The 22,956-nt window shown below is 37.4% G+C and overlaps 1 protein-coding gene across 2 annotated transcripts; it reads right to left on the reverse strand.

The window, feature by feature from the left end:
• Positions 1-3,141: 3,141 nt before the first annotated feature.
• On the reverse strand, positions 3,142-21,277 carry mtmr10 (myotubularin related protein 10). 2 transcript variants are annotated; one of them, XM_044195241.1, is made up of 16 exons: positions 20,697-21,277; positions 19,398-19,458; positions 15,872-16,008; positions 15,248-15,320; positions 14,019-14,161; positions 11,503-11,596; positions 11,199-11,346; positions 10,293-10,380; positions 9,964-10,052; positions 9,518-9,648; positions 9,271-9,340; positions 8,729-8,799; positions 8,204-8,376; positions 7,943-8,119; positions 7,182-7,364; positions 3,142-6,447 (listed from the first exon to the last, which is right to left on the reverse strand). In XM_044195241.1, the coding sequence occupies exons 1-16, from the start codon at positions 20,751-20,753 to the stop codon at positions 5,836-5,838; spliced, it is 2,307 nt and encodes a 768-aa protein (XP_044051176.1). In that variant the 5' UTR covers positions 20,754-21,277; the 3' UTR covers positions 3,142-5,835. The 2 variants fall into 2 exon arrangements, with proteins under 2 accessions (XP_044051176.1, XP_044051168.1); XM_044195233.1 differs by having other exon boundaries at positions 3,142-6,450.
• Positions 21,278-22,956: the final 1,679 nt, after the last annotated feature.

Below are 22,956 nucleotides of genomic sequence, written 5' to 3' on the forward strand. Positions count from 1 at the left end.
AAATGTCTGCTGTGAAAAATGTCTATTAGTCTATGAGTGAAACAATACAAAGACTCCACGTTTTTTGGCTGCACCATTCCATCAAATGGACATTTTCTAAATGTCTTGAGCATCATATACTAAAAATTCAAAAATCAGCCTGATATATTTGGTATATTTGGAAACATGGGACTCTTGACTAGGATTTAACATTAAGTTGTGAGTTGGAACAAAGCTTGGGTGGAGAGCAGGAGTTTAAATGACTCGCCCACTGGCAGGTCAGTAGGTCTTAAGAGGTTTAAACACCATGGACTTTTCCATAACCACCATCTGAATTATCAAAATTCACCATGGCAGCAAGTGCGTATCTGCTTTTCCTAATACAATGTAAGAAGCAAATTTGTGGTTCATCATCATCTGCAGGATTCAAGTAAAACAAATTAAAAAAAATACCCCCAAGAAATTAGTGGGTACAAGTAAACAACTGCATCTTAGTTACACTGAACTCACACGCATGTAGATCTACAAATACATCTGCACCCTACACTGAGCAAGCAAAATCATTTCTAACCACTGACACATCACCATTACCTCTTGGTTTTGCTGTACTTACAATTATACTCTAACATAATCTTAATCCTAAAATACCACGAATAGAAGTTCTTGTGCGTGTTGAAAGAAGCAGATTTAACTTCCTTATCATAAATTTAACTTAGATCAGCTTTTTATTTATTTATTTTTTCAGTCCGTGATTCAGACTCGAGTGGGTTCTTGGTTTCACTCAGCACAGTTGTCCAAAAAACTCAGTAAACCTGCTTCCTTCTCTGGGGCCCCTGAGGGTTTAGAGCACAGGGAAGTTTGCCTGGGTGGAAATGTAGGGCCCTGGTGTTGTGCAAGGCTGGCTAGCTGGCATTGTTTAATGAGACACTACATTGAAACGTAACCATTGTTAGCATTATCTGCTACGCCTGTGCTTTTACTGCTATGATGTGTCAAAATGTCTGCTGTGAAAAATGTCTATTAGAATGGCAAACCCTGAATCACGTGTGCAGTGTGCAAAAGACTTGGGTGATTTGAAATCTAAACAGAGGATGTGGTGATTAATTATTATCTTTTCAGTGACATTGCTCTTCCATTCCACGTAGTAATCTTACCAGCAATTAGTGACTGAAGCAAAACAAAAACTTTACTTAAACCTAATTTAAAAAATAAAATAAGTTACAGGTTGCCTTTTGTTTTACTTAAGTAAGATTGATTAGATTTGGTTACATTAACATCCTACAATGTTATAAACATAAAGTTCTAATACAACAATAAGGAACTGAATATTATACTTACCCTCAGCACCAGTGTTAAACACTGTCAAGTAGTCCATCTCAACCATTCATTAGCCTTAAAGCAACCCAACATGCGCTGTATCTTAAAGGATTCATCCTGCGATATTTTGTTCATTCAAGTGAGCAAATGGTTCATCTTGCATATAGTTCAAGGGTTCTGTAAAAATGTAAATTACTTACAAACCGACAAAAATATCATACTGTTCACACAAAGTTTAAAAGAAAAACGTAACCGCGCACTAGCACAAAATTTGACACGCGGTTCTTTGCTGGTCTCCTTCTATACTTTTCTGTAGATTTCAGAACTTTATATATGTTACAAAAAACTGATCTGCATAATCTAGCATCACCACAAGACTTGTGGTGTATAAGCAGATTCTGATTCAGATCTGCAACTCAAAAGCAGTAGAGCTACGCTTGTACACCAGTTACTGAATAAAGAATGAGGTCTGTAACATCAGTGTTACTTTTAAAACCGAAGTATCTGGACATATTTTTGAGTTAATGTGACCCTATAGTGAGGTCACTGCTCCATTTAAATTTCCCAAAGCCTAATACTGTTTATCTCAAAAACAGATGTACTATTATCACCACCATTTACAAAAATGCTGAAATATAATGAAAATACGTTATGCCTTTAACTTAAACATTTCTAGCAAGGTGTCCCACTTTAGGACAGACTTAAGACACAGTAGTTCTCAGAGAGTCTGACTAAGGAAGACAGCCTTTATCTCAGCAAGGAAGTGCAGATGACCCTGTGGCTAGCTATGATAAATAAAATTCTGCATGCCACTTCAAGTCACGTTGAGGCATTGAGAGTTAATATGTGGTTTGTTTAGAGTATGTTAAACATGAATATCCATGTTAGAGCAACTTTGCACAAATATGAAAAAGTTAGTTTTAAAATTAAATTGCACCATTTATAACTTATCTACTCTACTTGTACAGATGTATAAATCTTCGCATCACTTTTACTTAAAATTGGGGCAGTAGCAAGAGTGTAAACAGGCTTGCTGAGCCAGACTGCCATGATGTGGAGGTGTGTCCCATCCGTGGTTCAGTCAACACCAGGGAGGTCTTCAAAAGTGAAAGGTTTTAAGTTCAAACCAATAAATGTTTCACTCACTCATCCCATTTCAGGGAGCATTAAAAAAAAAAAAAGTAAATCTTTTTTTTGTTTTTTTTTTAAAATCAGTCACTAAGACCCCTTAAATGTGTGTCATCCTCCCAGAAGAAATTTAACTGGCTACCTCAGAGACTTCTTTTAAGTAACTGAAACATCACCAAAAGCAATTGTTTCATTAGGATCTCTTCTTTTTATTACAAATTGCTTGTAAGTTTGTATTCCAGTTGGTCTATTTCTTACATTATTCCTTTGGTTATAATCACAGAGAAGCACATTTTCTTAAATTGGAATATAATTTAGTGTATTTGGATTAGCAGTACTTTGTGGTTGATATCTTCAGAAGACCCACTTAAATCATTTCTCCTGCCTTTACTTCTTATGGTGATTTTCTCTTCCTCCCAATCATTTGTTCACCCAGTAGGTATCATAATGTTTAAGACACTTTATTACTGGTCTTTATTGGGATTTACTTGAGAACCAACAGCTGGGTTTTCTTCACTTGGCATTGTATTGTTATCCATCCCCTATCATTGTTCAAACTCTGCATCACAGGCTTTTTGGGATATTTTTATATCATTTGTGGTACATGGGAAGTGGGTTATACGGTCTGAGGTGAAAGACAAAATCAGTGGATTCTTGTCCAAGGATGGATTTGTTATCATGAGTCAGAGTCCAGTGAAATAAAAGCAAGAACGCAAATTCATCTGAAAAATAATGTAATGATTGGTTACTGGTACACATTTGAGCCTTATTTTCTGTTAGGAAAAACAGCTTCAGTGCAGTACCTCTGAATTTAACTAGATTTACAGAATTGATAAATCAACAGATTTAGAATACAGTTACAAATATGGTAAATCTTCCCAAAAAAGGCACAGGGGATGTACAGTAGAAGTTGCATCCCTCTTCGAGAACATTTGCATAACTGAATAAATACATCTGCTGCTAATCAATATCAAACTGTGGAAGCACGGTCATCATGCAATTACAGCAGAGTGCAACATTGTGAATTAGTGGAAAAAACACAGCATATAAATATCTCTCCAGAAAATATAAAGACTAAGTCAAGGATAAACATTATTTAGTACCATTAATCAAAAATATTAACTGGAAGATTTCAAGCATATACAGTATTTATAATATTTGCCAAAATAATATTTAACAACCACCTTAAAACAAACTATCCTATATATTGAATAAAATGTGCAATTAATAGCATTTGGGAGAGCAGGTTCTGCACTCACACTATACACATCTATACCAAAAAACACCTGAACTAGTTATTGCCAAAGAATCACGAGTTTATCTGAATATCATTGGAAACTGGTCAATCTAGCATCTAAGGATTAATGCTTCTGTGTAATAGGACAGATAGTGAGTCTGTCCAGTGGTCTTTTATTTAAAATTACAAATGGCTTTTATATTAAATGCTGTACTGTTATTTTAAGACATTATTATATCACACAGTGCTAGTTTCTCACCAGGTTTGAAGGGGCACTGGATGACTGATCCATTTCCCCTGATGTGTCTCAAACCACTCCCTAGTTCAGCAGGTAGTAAACCTCTCAAAATCTTTGCAGCACACTGGCAGTTTAGCTCTCTAGAAAATTCTGATTGAATCATAAAAAAAATGTACACACTGATGTCACTATCCTGACTGGAAGTAAGGTAACTTCACTGCTTGTTTTCAACTGTATTATTCCTCTACACAGAGTAGCATTATCTGGAAAAAAAGAAGAAAAAAACCCAAGAACAAGTGTTATTACAAATGTAAGTAATGTTCTAGCTACATACAGCATGTTTAACAGTTCATTCATTCAATCCCTTTCCCTCTGTACAAACATAAGGCTTTTTTTAAAAACGGCCTGTGTGGACTGTAAGTCTAGTTGACAACTGACCTTTATTGTCATTTAATTTTAAATGTCAAAATTACACACAGTGTATTTATGATGCTTGCAATCCAGATGATTTATTGCTGGCTTTCTCATGTGCTGCTTTGAAACTCACTTGTCACTGACCCATCACTGTCCAGTTCATTGGATCAGTAACTTCAGTGCCTGAAATCCAATTCACTACGTACTAAACTAGAGACTGGTTTGAATCAAAGCCCTTGTCGGTCCCTTTGCTTTCAAATATTTACCCATTCAGCTACTGTTCATCTGAGTAATTTCTCCTCAGTGCCTTACCAGAAGGCCTCTATAGAAGCTTAATAAAAACCCTTCAAAAGAGAAGAGGCCATATCTACCACAGATTGAAGTCCTCGCAGCTCCACTTCCGCCTCGAAGTATCACCTGCTTAATGATACTAAAAATATAGGTCCTTTTCTCTGCTTTAAAAATAGAGTAAATCTACAAAGTAAGACCCTGAAATCACACCATTTGCTACTTACAGTGAAACCCCAACATAACCATTAAAATATGGGCACTTGGAGTAAATAGCAGTAAGTTTGTGCAAAACCAAAAAAAAAAAAGAAAAGAAAAAAAAGAAAGAAACGCCCCATTACATTCAACCAGGCCAGATCCTCTTGTTTTTAAACAACATAGTATAATTCTTGTTAGCGGTGTTATTTTCTGTTCCTCTTTCCGAAATAAAAACGAGGTAAAATATTACATCTTCAATTAGAATTCCTGGAAGGTACAAACAAATTGAGTACTTGGAAATCAGTGAGCAGTGAAATTCATCATTGCTGCTGCAATAAAAAAACGGGTACTTTCTAATTTCAAGCATTACTATTTGGATTAAATTTTTCAATTCCATTACAGTGGGGAAGGTTACCAATGAGAATTCAACGCAATGACGACTAAACTGATAGCACTGCTACAAACACACTTACTTACATTTCAATTAATGCTTTAAAACGAGCATGGAATCAGGTAAATCTTGGAGAAGGAGTGCTGAACCTCATCTCAACTCAATATTAAAATCTCCAAAAGCACCCTTTGTGTGGGTCAAGTATGTTAGTTAGTTTAGCTAAATCTTGAGAAAGACCTAAGCTGAAGTAGACAAAATGATTTTCTTGTCTATTTATCTATTATAAAAATGCATTAAGTATGATGATCTTTCACAGTCTGAGGAGATCTCACAGTAACAACTTACTGGCCAATAAGGAGGACGTGATTTAGTTAATCTGAATTCCTCAACTGTAATGGACAATAATGATTCAGGCCTGTAGATTACACTTGAGTTTAGAAATTACCTTAGATTTCGATGCAGCATCAACGGTGCAAATTCTAGCTTATAAATAATCAAAAATCAGAAGTCCAAAGTAAAATTTTTCTATTTCTCATTTTCCTTCTTGGTATTTAAGAAACAGGTAATAGAAAATAAGATGATTAATTATTACACAAACCTGTACTAAGCTCAGCTCAGAAAAATGAGCGCTAAAGCCCCACAACCTCAGAGAGTGTCATTAGCAAGAGTCTCTGTTGAGAGCCAGATCCTCGCCCCGTTCAGAAATTTGCTAATGGGAGTCCCATGGCTACTGCGGCGGCAGAGGTTTCCCACTGGGGTGAAGGGAAAGGAGGAGGTAAGGAAGTCTGGAGGTGTAGGGGGGTCATGTGGGGAACTGGCCTTAAAATACATCCTCCTGTGGTCTGAAGGGGGCCCACTTGGGCTGGGAAGCGGTGTGCTGCCTGGACTGGGTCCCTTATACTGCCTGAGATGGCTCTGTAGGATCTCAATTTCATCGACCAGTTGGGAGAGCTTGTGGTAGGCGGTGATGGGGCCTCCTTTGGGAATGCAGGCTTCAGGAACCCAGCGTAGAAAGTAGAGCTTCCAGAGAGCCATATGTGAGGGCATGAGCAGGGGAATCAGGACGCCCTGCTGGTCAGCAGGTCGAGAGAACCACTCCCTGAAAAAGCGCTCTGAAGGGCTTTCGTCTTTCACTGGGGAGAAATCAGGCTTAAGCTCAGACATCAGAGAGCCCCGTCGGGTCAATGAATCCTCTTCACCCTTCAGTCCATTCCGCAGAGATGCAGGCGTTCCTCGCAATGTGGAACTGTAGGTTTTCTGCTGGAGGAAGGACACAGAGTTACATTATTTTCACTAGACATGATAAACTATCTCTGTGACAGGCTGGACAATCAAAGCTCACTCTTCCCATGTTCTCAATTAGTGAATCCCCACCTACATTATCAAAATCCTCATAAGAAAAAAAAAAAAAAAAACGAAGAATTTTCTGTGTAATAATTCACATTCTGTGCCTTTTCTGAAGTTGCTGATGACACGAAAACAAGACGCTGTCCATCTCAGCAAAGCTCTTTAACATGAGCAATCCATCCAGTCAGCAGTTATGTTTAACATTTACTCCATCAGAAACTGTGTGTATTTTAGCAAAAATGCATACGAAAAATAGTAATACCTCTAAGCCTGAGGAAACTGTAAGAGGGCAGAGGATTGAGATTACCTATTTTGAAAATACCTACACATCATTATTGATCCTAATCTGACCTTGAAGATAAGAAGGCTATGGAGTTGTGAGCACATACACAGTATTTGCACTCTGTGATACCTACCTGACAAAAGATAAGGAAAGCACCAAGTCTGTTAAACTCTGAAAAGCACTAAATATTTTTTCCTACTTGAATAAATTCCCCACACCTTTCATTCAACATGGCTGAAAACCATTAAACTAAAGGTTGAAAGTGTTTGTTATATATCCAAGGTAGTAAAAGAAGAGAGCACACACATACAACTTGCTGCTACTACTCCTGTAAACTTGTAAAGCTCAGTGTCTCATGTACCTTTGTGCGTCTGAAGGTTTTCACTTCCCCATTCTGAACACAGGCAGCTCCTTTGCCTACGTACATTGGGTTGTTAAAGAGGGTTTGGTCTTTGGTGGAGAATTGCTGTGACCAGTCCCAAACAGGAGGGAAATACACAACATGGTCTTCTCCTTGAGGGATGGCTTTATTCTTGGCAAAGTCCTGTAGAGTAAACACAAGGTTATTCATGCTCTGAACATAGTACTACACAGAAAACATAATTGTATACTATGAAAAAAACTTCCAGATTTGAGACGACAATCCATGAAGGTAAACAAAAAAACAGAATTGTCATGAATTGCTTTTGTCAAATTTATTGGTTACTTTCCTGACCACAAGCTAAATTTTCTCTCATCTGTGTGCATTACGTTACACTCTTTCCTGTCAATTATCTGACACACACAGAAGGAAATTATAGTCTTTGACATGAAATGATACCACAAAAACATGTTGCTTTGTTACACGCTATCACCATGTGTTTTTTTTATTCTTCTTGGACCACTGACACAGACACATATGGATTTTTACATAAACACATTCTTATTTTAAATAATATTTTATTTTAATTTAATATTTAAACATATTCAAGATTATTGTAGAATCTTATCCATTTGGTGCACAGGGTTAGAAAAGAAAAAAAAAAAACGATTGTTAAGTGTGGCATTTCCATGTATAAATATATGTATTAAATTCATCTAAATAAATAAACATATATACAGTCATATGTATGTATCCCTCACCATCAAGTGCTGAGCACGCTGTTTGGGAGAATTGAAGAGGAAAGTACTGAAGAGTGGGATCCACATGCTATCACTCAGTACTGTCAGATAGGCCTCTGTGAACTCGAATGCTGCTGGGTACTGGTTCATCATCTGCCACACGCAGTCCAGGAACAGCATGAACAGTGGGGACTTCAGCTAGAGAAGCAAACAACAAGAAGCATAAGTGCCTAGGCAAATCTATTAGGTCCGGGACTGGTATATTTACTGTCAGACAAATACCTCCTCTTTGTCATTCTTCTTTAAGTGGTTGCATCTGTCCAAGAAGCGATGGCCAGCCATCACCCACTCCTTCTGCACCAAAGTCTGAAAGCCAATGAGGCTGCGGTGATGAGGGTCCAACATGAGCTGCACCAAGGAGGATACTACACAGTTCAGGTCTCGGTCTTCTTCCTCTGTACAGGTGTAAAACAGACAAACAAACAAAAAACAAACAAACAGAGAAACAAAAAGCTTCAACAAACTGTTTGCAAGGAAAGCATTTTCAAAGTCACTGATGGCTATAATATGGTAATGATTCTAATTTGACCACAATAATTGAAATGTATTTTGACTTGTGTGCAACATGTGTTTGTTATATTGGACCAATGTTTGCCTTCAAATGATGGACTATTAAAATCTAAAGTTATGTTCACAATGCACTATGCAGTAAAGAATAGAAAATAAAGAAAAATAAATAAAGAATTACATCAAAATACTAAGGGGACTAATGACTGATAAAGACAACTTACAAAGAGAGAGTTTTACCTTGAAGAACGACTGAAGCATTCTTTCCATCCAGGTGGTACACTATCTCAGCTGAGTGTTTCAGGAAAGCCCTTGAGTCACAAACAGAACATAAATGTTAACTGACTTTGAAAAACAGTAACCAGCTCAGCACTCAAACCTTTATGCAGTGTACCAAAGAGTGTCCTGGCGAGATATATTCTTTATTAATTAAGTACTTTTTCTGCCTGTAGACTAATTACTGACCAGGCAAGCAGATGACGGTAGCCAGTTGCTGCCCGTCACCAATCCATAGATTTCAAGGCTGAATAATCATGCTGCCTGAACCAGTAAGTTGTTTCATGAGTGTATATTGACACAAAAATATAGAAATATTAAAGATATACAATGTACTTCCACAGATAAAACTGTTCTGAATAAAATGTTCATGCAAGTATGTTACATTCCAGATGTATCAGGGTAACAAAGGTTGTGAAGGCCAGCAAGACATTTTAATTTTAGTATAAACCAAGACACTGGTAGTTTATAAAGAGCTATCGTGCAGTGTCAGGTTGTTTACATACCTGACGTACTCCAGCCATCGTGAGTTTTCAATAGATGAAAGCCACCTCTCCTCAGACTCCTCAAAAGGATCTGCACACAATCAAAAGAGTCAAACACTTGCACACCTATAAAACCATACACAAGCCATTCACAACCATTTCCACTCGAAAGAAATGTGCATTGAGATACAGTTCACACAGAGGTTGAATACTTGCAGTGGTTATTATTATTATTACTGTTACTGTTGAACGTTGCAATGAGGCTCACCTATAACACAGATCTGCCTGACTTTAACAAACGCATTCTGGATGTCCTGGATGTTAGGCAGACACTTGTCTAGATCTGACCTGATGACTTCACTGCGCTGTGGGTGGCTTTTTGTGATGGCAGTGAAGACCCTACCACAACACAAGACAGACAAACATAGATGACTGGATTAGAGGTGTCTTAAAACAGCTGTAGCAACATCTAAGCAATACACCATTTGTAACATTAGCATAAACAGCTTAATTACCAAAAAAACAGGACTAAGGAATATATACTTAGAATTACATAAAATATTAATACAATAATGCCTAATAAACACTTTCTTATTCCACTGCTGCAGTTGAACATCTGTTGGCTGCTACTGAATTTCAATGTGAATGATAGAGTAGAAACAACACTTTTAATACATGTTTTGAATGTGAATGAAGTAGAGGAGTTTGCCGTACTTCTGATCAATCTTCTTCTGCTGTAACGGATCACTTATACTGGCCATGCGGACAAGAGCACTCCCATTTGGGTGATTCCAGCACCAGAGCTACAATGAAGAATGTATATGCATCAGACAAAGGATCAGTTGGCAAATAAAAGGGATGGTCTTATCAATTGAATTGGATGCTATGGATAATGACTCCATTGGTGGTCCTTAAATGTGTGAATAAAATAACATTATAGGCCTAATAATAAATAACTGAAAGGGATAAACTGAAAAGTATTCCTGAGTGAAGTTTGACAAACAGCACACATTTACTGGAGATATCAGAGCATAAGTACTCACAGGGATGCGCTGATCAGTGAAGAATATGGAGTAACGCTTTAGATCCTGATCTGCCAGAGAAACTGGGACCACAATGTACTCTGGAAGACTAAAAAGAAGAATTAGAGAAAGACTTGCATTACACAGGAATAAAATGCAAGACACCATTAAAAAGGGGGGGATGACAGAAAAATATATCTAACAAAATGTATTTTAATGTTTCCCACAACTTCCAATTTTACAGTCTGAACGTGACATCCTAAAGGAGAAAATTAACCTTTTGGCTGTACTCCTTATATACTCTATCACTTACCCATGCCCATCTTTTTCATATGAATAAGTTAAGTGTGTTGCTTCATGCTGACATACCATAATATTGTACTAATGGTACTGAAAGCCTTGGTTAATGTACTGTACATAACTTGTTAGCACTGGATTTGTTTTGCTGTGCCAGGTGAGTATCTTTAGCAGTTTGTTTTGATTGAGGGAAAACTGAAGCAGAGTGTACTGTAAGTATTGTTTTAGCTGCATGTGATGTGTACAGTTTGGTGCAAGCTACTATTACACAATTTTTAGGCTTTTCTCAAATTCCACATAAAACACTGTACAATCCTTACTTTGAAACCCACCATGATGTCACCACTGAACTCAGATGAATAGAACGTATTGTCCAAAATAGACTTGCATGTTACACTGAGACATTCAAGTTTTTTCCTTAAGTCACCCATGAAGTGAGTTAAAAAAAAAAAAAATTAAAAAAAAAAAAAACTTACAGTGTAAATATACTGTCCTGCCAAAGCATACCAAGTATGAGTAAAGAGTGAAATTTAGAGTGTCCATAACAACTATGGCCGACTGAAGGAGCTACATGCTCTGCCTATGACGCCCATCATAAATTGCCTACAACAAACAACATCAGCTGGAAACCTTGTTGAGATGGCATAACTCTCGTTGATAGAGCACACCCTCCACTCGGATGCCCCCGTTCTCTTGATCTCCCAATCCCAGTCTGATGGACGGTCAAAAATGGGGGTCCGTAATCCTCCTCGAGGGGTGGAACCATTTACTCGCCCCCCTGGAAATACAGATACATTTTGAGATGATTTCTTAAGGGATTTGGAATTCATAATTCTTAAATGTGGATTAATAGGACGGGGTAACAGTTATACATAATATGTCATGTTATGTCTTTTACAAGCAGTAAAAGAAATATGGCATGCTAAATGCATACCTTTAGATTCATGGTATCGCCGCCCTTGATACTCAAAGCCAAACAGCAGTTGAAGATCAGCTGGATGGGAATAGTGGGCAATAGCAAGGCAAACCTAGAATAAAAAGATAACTACTTTTATGGGATATACAGTACAATACAATACAATAGAAGTACAGCTGAATGGAATGATCAATGAAAATGTATTAAGGTAGATTAGGTTTCATCACAACCATTCAGCTTCCCAACTCAGGTTCACTCAAGAGTGCTAAAATGAGGCCTGTTCTTTAACCATACAAACACAAGAACAAGTGAAACCTGGGAAAGCAAATGTTTAACGGACAGCCTACTGCTCTGGGTTTACAGGACTGAATCTCTCTGTGGCTCCACTGGAGTTACACAAAGCAGTCCATTCAGTAGTAAAGCTGTGAATAACACGAGAGGACACAGAAAAAGTGTGTGTGTGTGTGTGTGTGTGTGTGTGTGTGTGTGTGTGTGTGTGTGTGTGTGTGTGTGTGTGTATAGACAAGGCTGCTCCCAGCTCTGTAATTTCCTATGGCAAAATAAGCTGTTATAGACTGGCTTAATTCCATGTGTCAAAGAAAGGAAGAAAAAAAAAAAAAAAATGAACTGAGCCCCGTTTTAGGTTGACACTGTAATTACATACATGGTGTCCATAAATAAACTCAAAAGGAGTGAGAGAGGGCAGACTCATTTCTATTTCAGTGCTCTATACATTATCAACCTTCCATATTCTGTTGTAAGCAGCAGAGTACATAAAATAAGGTGAATACTGCATTTGGAAATAAATTAAACAGGGACTTGTAACACTGACCATAAGACTATGTTCATTGCAGTGTCATACTGTAATGCAGTTGTTAGCCAAATGTGCTGCAGGTAGGTGCTGTGGAGCTCAAAGTCCTCCAAAACATACACAAAAATTGCTCCCAGATGACATGGGAGGAGATCAGACATGTAACAGAGTATGTTCACGTTCACAAACATTTCATTGGCACACTGTAAAGAGATATGCAGCTGCCTAATTCTCATGGGTCATGTATTGAGGCTGCAGGGAGCCAAGAGCTCCTGAAGACCTTTGTACACATAATTCACAAATACACATTTATTTTCGGGAACTCCAGATACCACAATGTGTTTTTAACACAACATATGTGCTTATAGAGCGTGAGAGTGATGAATGTTTGTTTTGTTACTGTTGGCTGTGTTTTGAATTGGTTAAGTATACCTATCAAGCAGTCACATGTTCCCAGGGCCTGGCTGGTTCTGTCCAAGGTGACAACTTCCTGGATTGATTTTTTGTCCTTCTACCAAGACTTTACTAAAAAGGGCCTGCAAGTCTCGGAAAATTTAGCCAAAGCCCACTGCTAGTTACCACAACAGCTCAACCCACTACACAACTGACTAATGTAACCAAGGAAATACATTGGTCACTGCATCTGCATTTTAAGGACTTCCTTTAATTTCCCTTGTGTGCAACTATTTTCTGAAAACACCACTAGTCATCTCCAAACAAATTATATCAATATATACTGGTACTGAGGTATTTGTTGAAAGTTGAAAATACAGCATTTTTAATCTATGGCTACTATAAAAATAACACTGAACTGAGCTCTAATTTGAAAAATGAAACATCTATCCATCCACTCTCTTGGTGCAGGAGATGAGTCAGAGTCACACTGCCAGTTGTTCCTACAATCAGGATCATTCTCAGTTTCCTTTGCCTTGAATGGGCATTGTTCTCAATGTCTCTTATTCATTGTTTGGCTAAGAGCCACACTGAAAATACTTGACAAGCTTATATGAGAAGTAATTTCTATTCAGATGGAGGGTGAGAGAGTAGCACATCAAAGTTTGTATGATATAAATGTCCTTGTTGCGGAGGAAGAGGTCGTAGCACTGAAATGGAGTGTGTGTATGAAGTGAGCTCACGCAGTCAGGAAAGCAAAAAAGTTTGGTCAGCAACAACTAACAGTGAAATGGGCAGGGGAAACTGAGAAAAAGGGAATGTTTAACAAGGAGCAATTGGCATTTGGGGGTTTGGCATTAAGAAACAAGTTAAAGCCACTATGTGTAGAATCTTTATGTGATTCTTTCAAATTATTGTGATGGCAAGTTGTCCTTTACACAAAAATTAGCCAAATGTGGTGAAAATTGGTGCTATCTGTTGGTGCTATACCATTAATCTCATGTCCCTGGGTCGGATCCATAGGAGTAGCGGAGTAGCAGCACATATTTTTTGATTCTACCACTGAGGACGCCAAAGTCAGAAATTAGATCTTTTCCATCTTTAAACATAGTGGCTTTAATGTCCTTAAACTGTGGTCAGGATATTTTTTGTCATTTTATATGTTTATTTTAGTATTTCAATTTATTCAGCTCATGGCCCACCTGGACCTAAAGTTGGTGAGTCTGACAAGTATTAATCTGATATTTTTAAAAGCCTCACTGAAAAGATCACCATCAAATTACTTCATTTGATACAAAAAACAAAACTTGGAAAATTCAGTATCACTCACCTTTTTGGCACTCTCAGGCCCGGCCTCATCAAAGCAGAACCTTATGATGCGCAAGTCTTTGCAGTAGAGGATAAGCTCTGTGGGGTTGAACTTCAGCTTTTGGTTTGACCCCAAAACTTTCTTCTTCCCCTTTGTATCATTTACTGAGAGGAACAAACACAAAATATGACTAGAAAACTTCCACTAATGCAGATGCCAATACTAAGAGATGTAAGATTGAATTTTAAAGCAGCTCCTTTGGACACAACAGGTATAAATGTCAACTACAAAACACTCAACATACATCTCTGCTAAGGCTGAATAATTGTCTTTTGTGTTTTTTAAGAATAATTTAAAAAAAAAAAAAAACATGGTTGCAACAAGAATTTGGCAACCAACTATAGAAAAACTGTATGGCACATAAAAAACAACAACAAATAAATAGCTTGTTTCTGGGTTCAACCTAATATGAAATGTTCTATCTTCAGCCATCAATGCATCATGTTTGGATTGAAATTGTAGCAGGAGTGCTGCAGTTATGCAGAATAGTAACCCATGACCTTGACCTAAACATATGCCATTAAAGATCACATTTTAATTCCTGGTGTAAACGGGATCATCTATTATAATGATTAATGAGTATCAATATGAAGCTAAATATCATTTGGGATTTTGTTGTTGGGGTATTGAGACCAAATACTGATATTTGATTTTATTGATATTGCCCAGCACTAGGACCTTATATTCTTAATGCTCCTATACTGGTACAAATCCCATAATGATAAGGTTGTCTTTAGTAGCCCAGGTCAAATAGGTAAAAAAGAGATGGGTAAAACAAAGCCTCATGCTTCATCACTGTAACACAACAAACCTTGCTCTGGGCAGTTGACCTTGCAGTGTCAGCAATCGACGGGAATGAGATATATAAACAAGGCTAATTCCAGCCAGGCTGCACTGCCACTAATCACTGCTTTAGCTGTGACATCACTTGCTATCAGATTGCTGACCAGGAAGGAACAACAAACGAGAGCAGTCGCCCAAGCTGTCAAAGATTAATGAGGGGCCCATCTAACTTTAATTCTGATCGTGGATCACTCTTGTAAAATAATTGGGTTAAGATGCTAGATGTTCATGCTGAAACAGTTGATCAATCAATTATTATTCAATAAAGTTCATTATTGATCACAAAAAAATTTAAGGTTTGCCACAAATGTGTTTATGTATGTTACAAATGTTGGCACCAGATGTACCTGTTACTACTTGCTCCAGACAGGTGAGAGGGATGTCGTGCTCTCCAAGCAGGAGGTGCGACAACTTGGACTTCTGTGGTAAAGGAAACAACAACAGAAGTATGTTTGACATCCTGTTGACATTATATTACACCCATAACTCACTGAAATATTGTCTCAAATACTGGTGGGTAGATCGAGGCGAACTGCTCAGACTGAGCAATGATCAACTTCCATTTTGTTATTATGGCAACAATCTGCTGCATAGCTGGAAATGACGTCTGTTGTCTCACTTCTTGTGCGATATCACCGACAATGAAGTGCAGGAAAGTACACAAGTTTTCCTTCCTCCTTGCCAGATGCACTGCACATACAAACATGGCTGTGGAAATACAAGTATTTAAGCTATTCAGCAGTATGCTGGTGGCACTAATAGATTTCACAAATATAAAAACTAAAACTGGAACCATGGGAGGCCATTCTTTGTTTCCAGCCTGATAAAACTTCCAAAATAAACAAACATTTTTAAGAACTGTATGAGGAAGTTACAAATAGGTTTTGGTTTTGACATCTATGGTATTATAATGACAGAACATCAAACCAACAGCACAGTTTTACTGTTTTAAAGTCAGTCTACACAAATACCTGTTTAGGTGGGGCATCTTGAGGGATGAAGGAGACCTTAAAGTTGGTGCAAATCAACTTCCCCCAAAGGTCATCCTGGCTGCTTTCAGCGCTGATGCATTTCCTCACAAAGTTCACCTCATTAACTACTATTTCCCCTGGTGACAAACAAGTGAAGGAAAAACATGTGAATGTAAAACCTACAGTCTACCTCTACAGTTCGAGGAAGAATACAGCAAGTGAAAATTACAAAAAATTAAGTAAATAAGTAAATAAGATGAAGATCAATTGGCTTCACTTTGACTTTCTGAACATACCAGTGTTTGACTTTCTGCAATGAATTTAGAGACATCCTGTTACCACACACAAAAAAGTGGTGTGTGCAAGTCTTTACTCAATTCCTCAGACTCAAACAAAAGATAACTCTTTTATTATTATTTAAGCTACTTAATATTAAGCTTGTTATTTCTGGTATCCAATGATTACTAATGTGTAGGAATATTTTAAAAAATGTTTTCAGAAAAAAAAAACAACCCTCAAACAAAACAAAAAACAAACAAAAAAAACCTTACTGAACCTACTGAACATCCTCGTTTTGTTTCATGGATTTTCAATCTTTTGTTGTTGTAACTATTATGACCCAAAGATTTAGATGTTTTCTTTCCATGTATACACCTCAGTAGAGAAGCTTCATAAACCAGAATCATAATAGTTCAAATGTACAGGTTTTGGCCTTGACATTACTGACAATCTGCCAAGTACAGCAATAAATACTAGAACAAATTAACTAAAAATATTACTTTTAAAAAAAGTTAATTCTTGTTATCTATTCATCAAAAACAGATATAACAAACAAGTTCAACTACTTTAACAGAGATTTAACTCTTACTAATGAACCTCTGTGTTGTTTTTGTTTTTGGGCAGGGAAGTAAAAGACTTCCTAAATAATGTTGGACAATCTTACTATGCTTAAGGCCAACATAAAAACCTACTTGCTAACATACGAGTAGCATGTTTGTGAAAGGCTGTGTTGCAAAACCAAAAGCTAAATGATTTTAAAAAGATGAAGCTACTTTACAAGGTTTCTGTTGGGCAGAAAAAGCCAAAAGGCCCTGCACACGGCCAAACTTTCTGCAGTTACAAGTGGGACAGTAACCCCCCCAGTTCTCCCACATGCAAGTCACATTATAGATTTTACTTAAGGCTAATGAGGTAGCTTTTCATATACTATCTTTTATGAGTAACATGACCCTTGCCTCTTAACATGATCACAAAACGATTAATGCGTAGACAAGAATGCGGCTATAAAAAGTTTCCCCAGGGATTTTTAAAAGATGAGAACTGGAGCAGCAGGGTGGAGTCCTACAGACAGTCACATCAAAGGACTACCTCAGAGCAGCATGCAGCAAATATATAGCAAGTTAAAAACAAGTAAACTGATCATGAAACCTGTTCGTCTGTCTGGCTCCAAAATCAAGATGGAAGGAAACGACAACCCTTAAGTGGTAAATGCTGCATGGGAATGGATGGAAAGTTTATTTTACCAGCCAAGTCAACAGAACTAAACCAGTATAAATCCTGCTTTCCTGCTACTACAGTTAAAGGTCCAGTGTGCAAGAGCAGCTCTTGGCAGAAATGGAATATATTATTTATAAGTATGTTTTCATTAGTGTATAATAACCTGAAAATAAGAAATCGATGTGTTCTCATTACCTTAGAATGAGCAGTTTTTAATCTACAGAAGGAGCGGGTCCCCTTCCACGTAGGTTGCATGTTGCACCGCCATTTTTCTACAGTAGCCCAGGAGGGACAAACCAAACACTGGCTCTAGATGGGGCCATTTTTTCACGAGTTTCGCGGCCACCATAGTTTCTCATACACGCTTGGAAGGGGAGGGTGAGGCAACCGGTATTCAAATGGTTGCAAACTCCAATTTCACTGCTAAATGCCACTAAATCCTACACACTGGACCTTTAATGAATTAGCTATGCTGAAGACTTTGGCGCCATAATGGCACAATATGCATTGACTGGCACAGCGTGAGAGAATAAAGAATTAATTAATTAATTAATTAATTAATAATTCCATATATAAAATCCATTTTTATGATAGAGTTTTGAATCAGTTGCTTCCTGTAAAAAAGGTAACTTCCCATGACTGAGAGGTGGAGACACCAAGGTGACTGAGAGCACCTGAGCTGCAAAGAGCACTAAATTGCTGCTCATGCAAATATCACTGGCAGGGTGAGGTTTCTAAATCCTCATGAGAGGATGCACTCACATCATGAGAAAACAGCTAAGAAAACAACTGAACAAAGGCCTGTTACATCACCCGCACTCTAATAGTACAAATTAGGGTAGCGCTGATTGACAAATATACTGACGTTTGAGAAACAATTGCAGATTGCCAATGCTCCTAATACTTTACTGTGTGTTCAACATATTGTAGAAAGTAACCGAGTTGTAGCCCTGAAAGTGATGCTGTCAGACACTGAACAAGAATCTATGTATCAAGCAATAAGTAATATTGAGGATGTTCCTGCTTTTTTTCCATTTAAAAGCTGAAAATTGTAAATAAGATAAGATTAAAGGCAATAAAGGATGCCGACAACAATTCGTCAGCACCCACCTACTACTTGTATTAGCTAAGGTTGAGACAGAATGATGCATGTTTGCCTGAACTGAAATGCTTGTTAGAGCAATCTGATTAAACACTGCCAGCTATGTAAAACAAAAGCAGAATGACTTATTATCCAGGTCCACAAAATTAGCTCCATGTAGACTTTCATGGGCAAATGCAGAGACTTTGAGACCTAATAGTAGTCTAAGGAAATGCAATATTGACTCACACTGTTGCAAACGACAAAAGGAAGTAACATACCCAATTCTCTATTTTAGAAGCTTTATGCTGAACTCTCACAGCCCATCGCTGAGGTTGACAATTTAATGCCTCAGTGCCATCCCAAATATAAAAACTTTAGTGTAAATTGGATCGACAACTTTTGAGAAAAGGTTTCTGTCAGCCTCATCCCACTGTGTTGAAATAGCCATTAATTCAAAACCAACCACTCAGACACCTTCCTGGACATTTAAATGGAACTTACTATAAAAGTTCTAAAAATAAGTGATAAATCTAGAGACTTTTGCCTGATAATCAGGCCTAATTTTCATTTTCACAACTTTATTCGTTTGAATCACTGAAAACAAAATGGAGATGTGGGCATTGATTAAGAAGTCTGGCACCAGGCTAAAGACACCACTTTCTGCAGTTATTTAGTCAATGACAAATTACAGGCCTTTTTACCAAAGTACAAGTCTGCTGCTTACTTAATGATGTTCCCACTTTGCACACAGGGGATGGATACAGTACATCTGATACTGTGTAAAAGGTAAATACAGTCTATTGTCTGGTTATTGACATAACGTCTAAATGAAATGTCAGTACGGCGATACGTCTGATCTGCTTTCATTCAAACAGACAGGTCTTGTTCAGTTAAACTATTATTAGGTGCCAACTATTATTAGTATAATGCAGAAAATAGACTTACCTTGAAGTAACTTAGGCTCCAACTTTTTAATCGGTGGTTCAATAGGTTTCTTCACATCAGTCTAGAGAAAAAGTATAAGGTACATCAGAGTTAATTAAACACTAGCTCGTCAGATGGTTAATGAATAATGGCAACAATGTGTCAGTACAAGGTGGAGGGGCTAGAAAATGATCACTCAAATGTGTCCTTGAGTTGTAAACAAAGCATGAAATGTAAGTGTGAAGAGAAAAAAAACAAAACAAACAAAAAAAACCCCCACACACCTGAGATTCAACAGAGACAACCATGTTGAACATCCTGACAGCTTGTATGATTTTGTTTTGGTGAATTAATGTTGCATGAACAGTTATGACATGTGGTAAGCGATGATAAGCCTGGTGCAAGCGGTTTGCAAAACTAGAAGGAACCCAAGATATACATCAGTCAAGTAATGCTATTAATACTGTATCCCCAAATACTGCTCTGCTCGCACTTGCAGACACAATGACAACCCATAAGCATTTGGACAGTCGTGTTTTTCATTGTTGGCTCTGCCCCAGATTTCAAGTGAATGAATGACTATGAGGTTAAAGTTCTGGCTTTAAGCTTTAAGAGTGTTTGGGGTGGACGTGTAGGAATCTGGCTAAAGTGCATCACTGTTATTCTCTCATAAATGTGCAATCACTGCAATGCTTTTTGTGCATTTAATCCCAGTATGGAAGCATTTACCTGGACACAAATATAAGTAATCAGTATCATATTTTTCCCACTGTTTGCAATTTTTAAGTGATTACCAATACCCGAGCTTGCCCATGACAATATGATGATTTTAAACTGGAATCATTTTTTAAAAACAAAACACTTCACAACACTAGTCTTGACCTTGCCCGTACAAACACTGGTTAAACGTTAATGATTCTCCTTTTCAAAATGGTATCGGATTCACCATACAGGTTTCAATTCTCCAAATTAAACAGGAGTATGGAGAAAACTCTCGCTACTTCTAGGAAAGTGACATTTCACTTGAACACGGAAAGAGCAATCTGGTTAAATGCCTCTGCGTTTTTTGAGGCGGTGCTCCGTTTCAAACTCCAAATATAAAACTTGTTTTTAGTGTTTGGTGATTCTGAACAACAGAGCAGAAAACTTCGGATTATCTCTTCCTGTAATCTTGACCACACATCAAATATCAACTTTCCTTCCGCAGCACCCCAGTCACGACAACTTCAGCCTAAATTAAATGAAACATTTGACACTGCATCGTGACCATTCACTGTGAAACCCATACTCTGCTGTTATCAGACACGAGCAAATGCATACCTGTACAGGAGGAAGATAACACTTGAAGGTCGGCTTCATGGGTTTGACAGAAAACATTGTTTATGTCCGCCCTCTCAGTGATGTTCCTAAACGGACGCCTGGCAAGCTCTTGGCTGCTGCCAGTGGAAAAAAAACAACCCAAAAGGAGCCTTCAAGAAAGTTTAGGTCAGCCTTTAGCTGAGTAACGTTAAATCCGACACGTCCGTGTGTAAAATATTCATCGAGACAGCCTGGGCCAGCGACGGCACTCCTCCATTTCGATAAGCAGTCAAGTAGCAGATGACGCTAGCTGGTTGAAAAAGTTGCCAGAAGTTAACGTTGAGACGTCTGCGTTAGCTTGGCTAGCTAGCTAGCAAAAGTACTACATGAAGTTTATAAATGTCGTCCCCACGCAGAGATTAAACGATTTAAATAATTTAGAGGCGCCCGTAGTGTGTCTACATCTTCTTTCCACCTGTTACTGTCTTAGGTACCCACACTGACTTCCAAACAAATTCAGCCAAACGCAGTACCAGATGCTATAACGTTGAAGGATTTAACGGCCATGTTTATAAAGAGCCGAGGTCCCGCCCTACTTCCGGCCTCCGCTGTTAAGCTATATTTTTGTACCGAGACTTTCTTTCATCAAACTTTCTGTAAAGCTGAACCATGACACTAGGGTATTCTGCCCATATTCTACGTCAAATAGATATCTACCACTGTACGTGACAGTAAATATTGATAACCTTGTCATTTTAAATATAAAACAACGATTATTTTGTTAGCATTCATCAAGTACACCACCCATGGACTACAACTCCCATGAGACGTTGACAGAACCAGGGGCTTGCGGGCGCGTGTCTTTTCTTTTTTTACAGTAGGCTAACTTTATTTCACAAAATATACAAACTCTTGTGGGAACAACAAAACTCAACTAACAACATTATCATTATGTTTTTCATTTGACAGATTGTCCAGATAAAACTCCTATTTGATATAAGTCAAGCACAATCCACACAAATATACACACAGATACAGGTGTACAACAACCGGTACACTAACAAACCAACAATTACAACTGAGCAATGGCAAACTAAAGGCACATAAAGAAAAGTAAATAAACTATCTTATCTAATTAATAATAAATAATATAATAAAGCCAAATTTGTTTTTCACAAACCCAAATTCAAACCCAACCTGACACACATTTTAAAACAAGGTGACAAACAAAATTAACCAAGATTTTTTGTTCACTTTATGCTGATGCTTAGGCCAAAAAGATCATCAGCTCATCATTCAAAACAGTAAGTTTTAGGTTGAACTTTCAACAGAAATACATTTACCTTAGTAGATTCTTTGCAGATGATGTCACTATTGATTAATTCCTGGAGCCTTTGGGCAGTATACTGAATACAATTTAGGCATGCAGGCTAATTAAAACACCACAACTATCCACATCAAGTCATAAAACATGGGTCCCAAGAGAATTTAGAGATTTAAATGTTGAAGTTTATGATGATCAGAGAAATCAGTTTTCTAAATCGCTTCAGTACCATCCTTGAATGACAATCACTACTCTAAAAAACACTGAAATACTCTTTAGCATCAGTAGTTCATTTGCTCATAAAGCTTTATGAATTTCTCATTACTTTCGCACAGAATTTAAATAAGTTCAGTTATCTTCAATTGACCCAGTGATGCACCAAGTATACAGTGATGATCAAATTTAGATTCGAATTTAACTATTTTAATCTGGGACAAATTCATCATCATTGAAACATATTGGCCATAAAGTTTCAACCATAAATGTGTCACACATTTCATCTAGTATGAAAAAATAAATGACAAAAGATGTCTTTATATTCAGTCAGCAACAAGTTCATTCTCACATAGTGCAACCTCTCGTATATCAAATTTAACTTACAGGGTACAACTCATGAGCTAAATTCTCAAATATACTGTATATACCACAGCAAACTGAGTGTAAGGTACCAACTTTCCTGCATACTATTTCCCCCTAAAGTAACACACTCAAGAGACAATGGCAGACAGGAGTAAAATAGTTTACTTGGGTTTAATGCAAAGCACAATGCAAATTCCACATAGAATTTTAAATAATAATGTAATGTATTCAAAACTAAAATAAATGTCAAAAAATTTTCTTAAGATACAGATTACATTAATAATAAAATAATTTATATTTCAGTGAAAATTCTGCCAAAAATCTGATCTGATGCACTACACACATTGGAAATCTAAAAATCAATTGTGACCAAAAACA

Source organism: Siniperca chuatsi, linkage group LG1 (assembly GCF_020085105.1).
Source record: "Siniperca chuatsi isolate FFG_IHB_CAS linkage group LG1, ASM2008510v1, whole genome shotgun sequence".
In the NCBI taxonomy this organism is placed as follows: Eukaryota; Metazoa; Chordata; class Actinopteri; order Centrarchiformes; family Sinipercidae; genus Siniperca; species Siniperca chuatsi.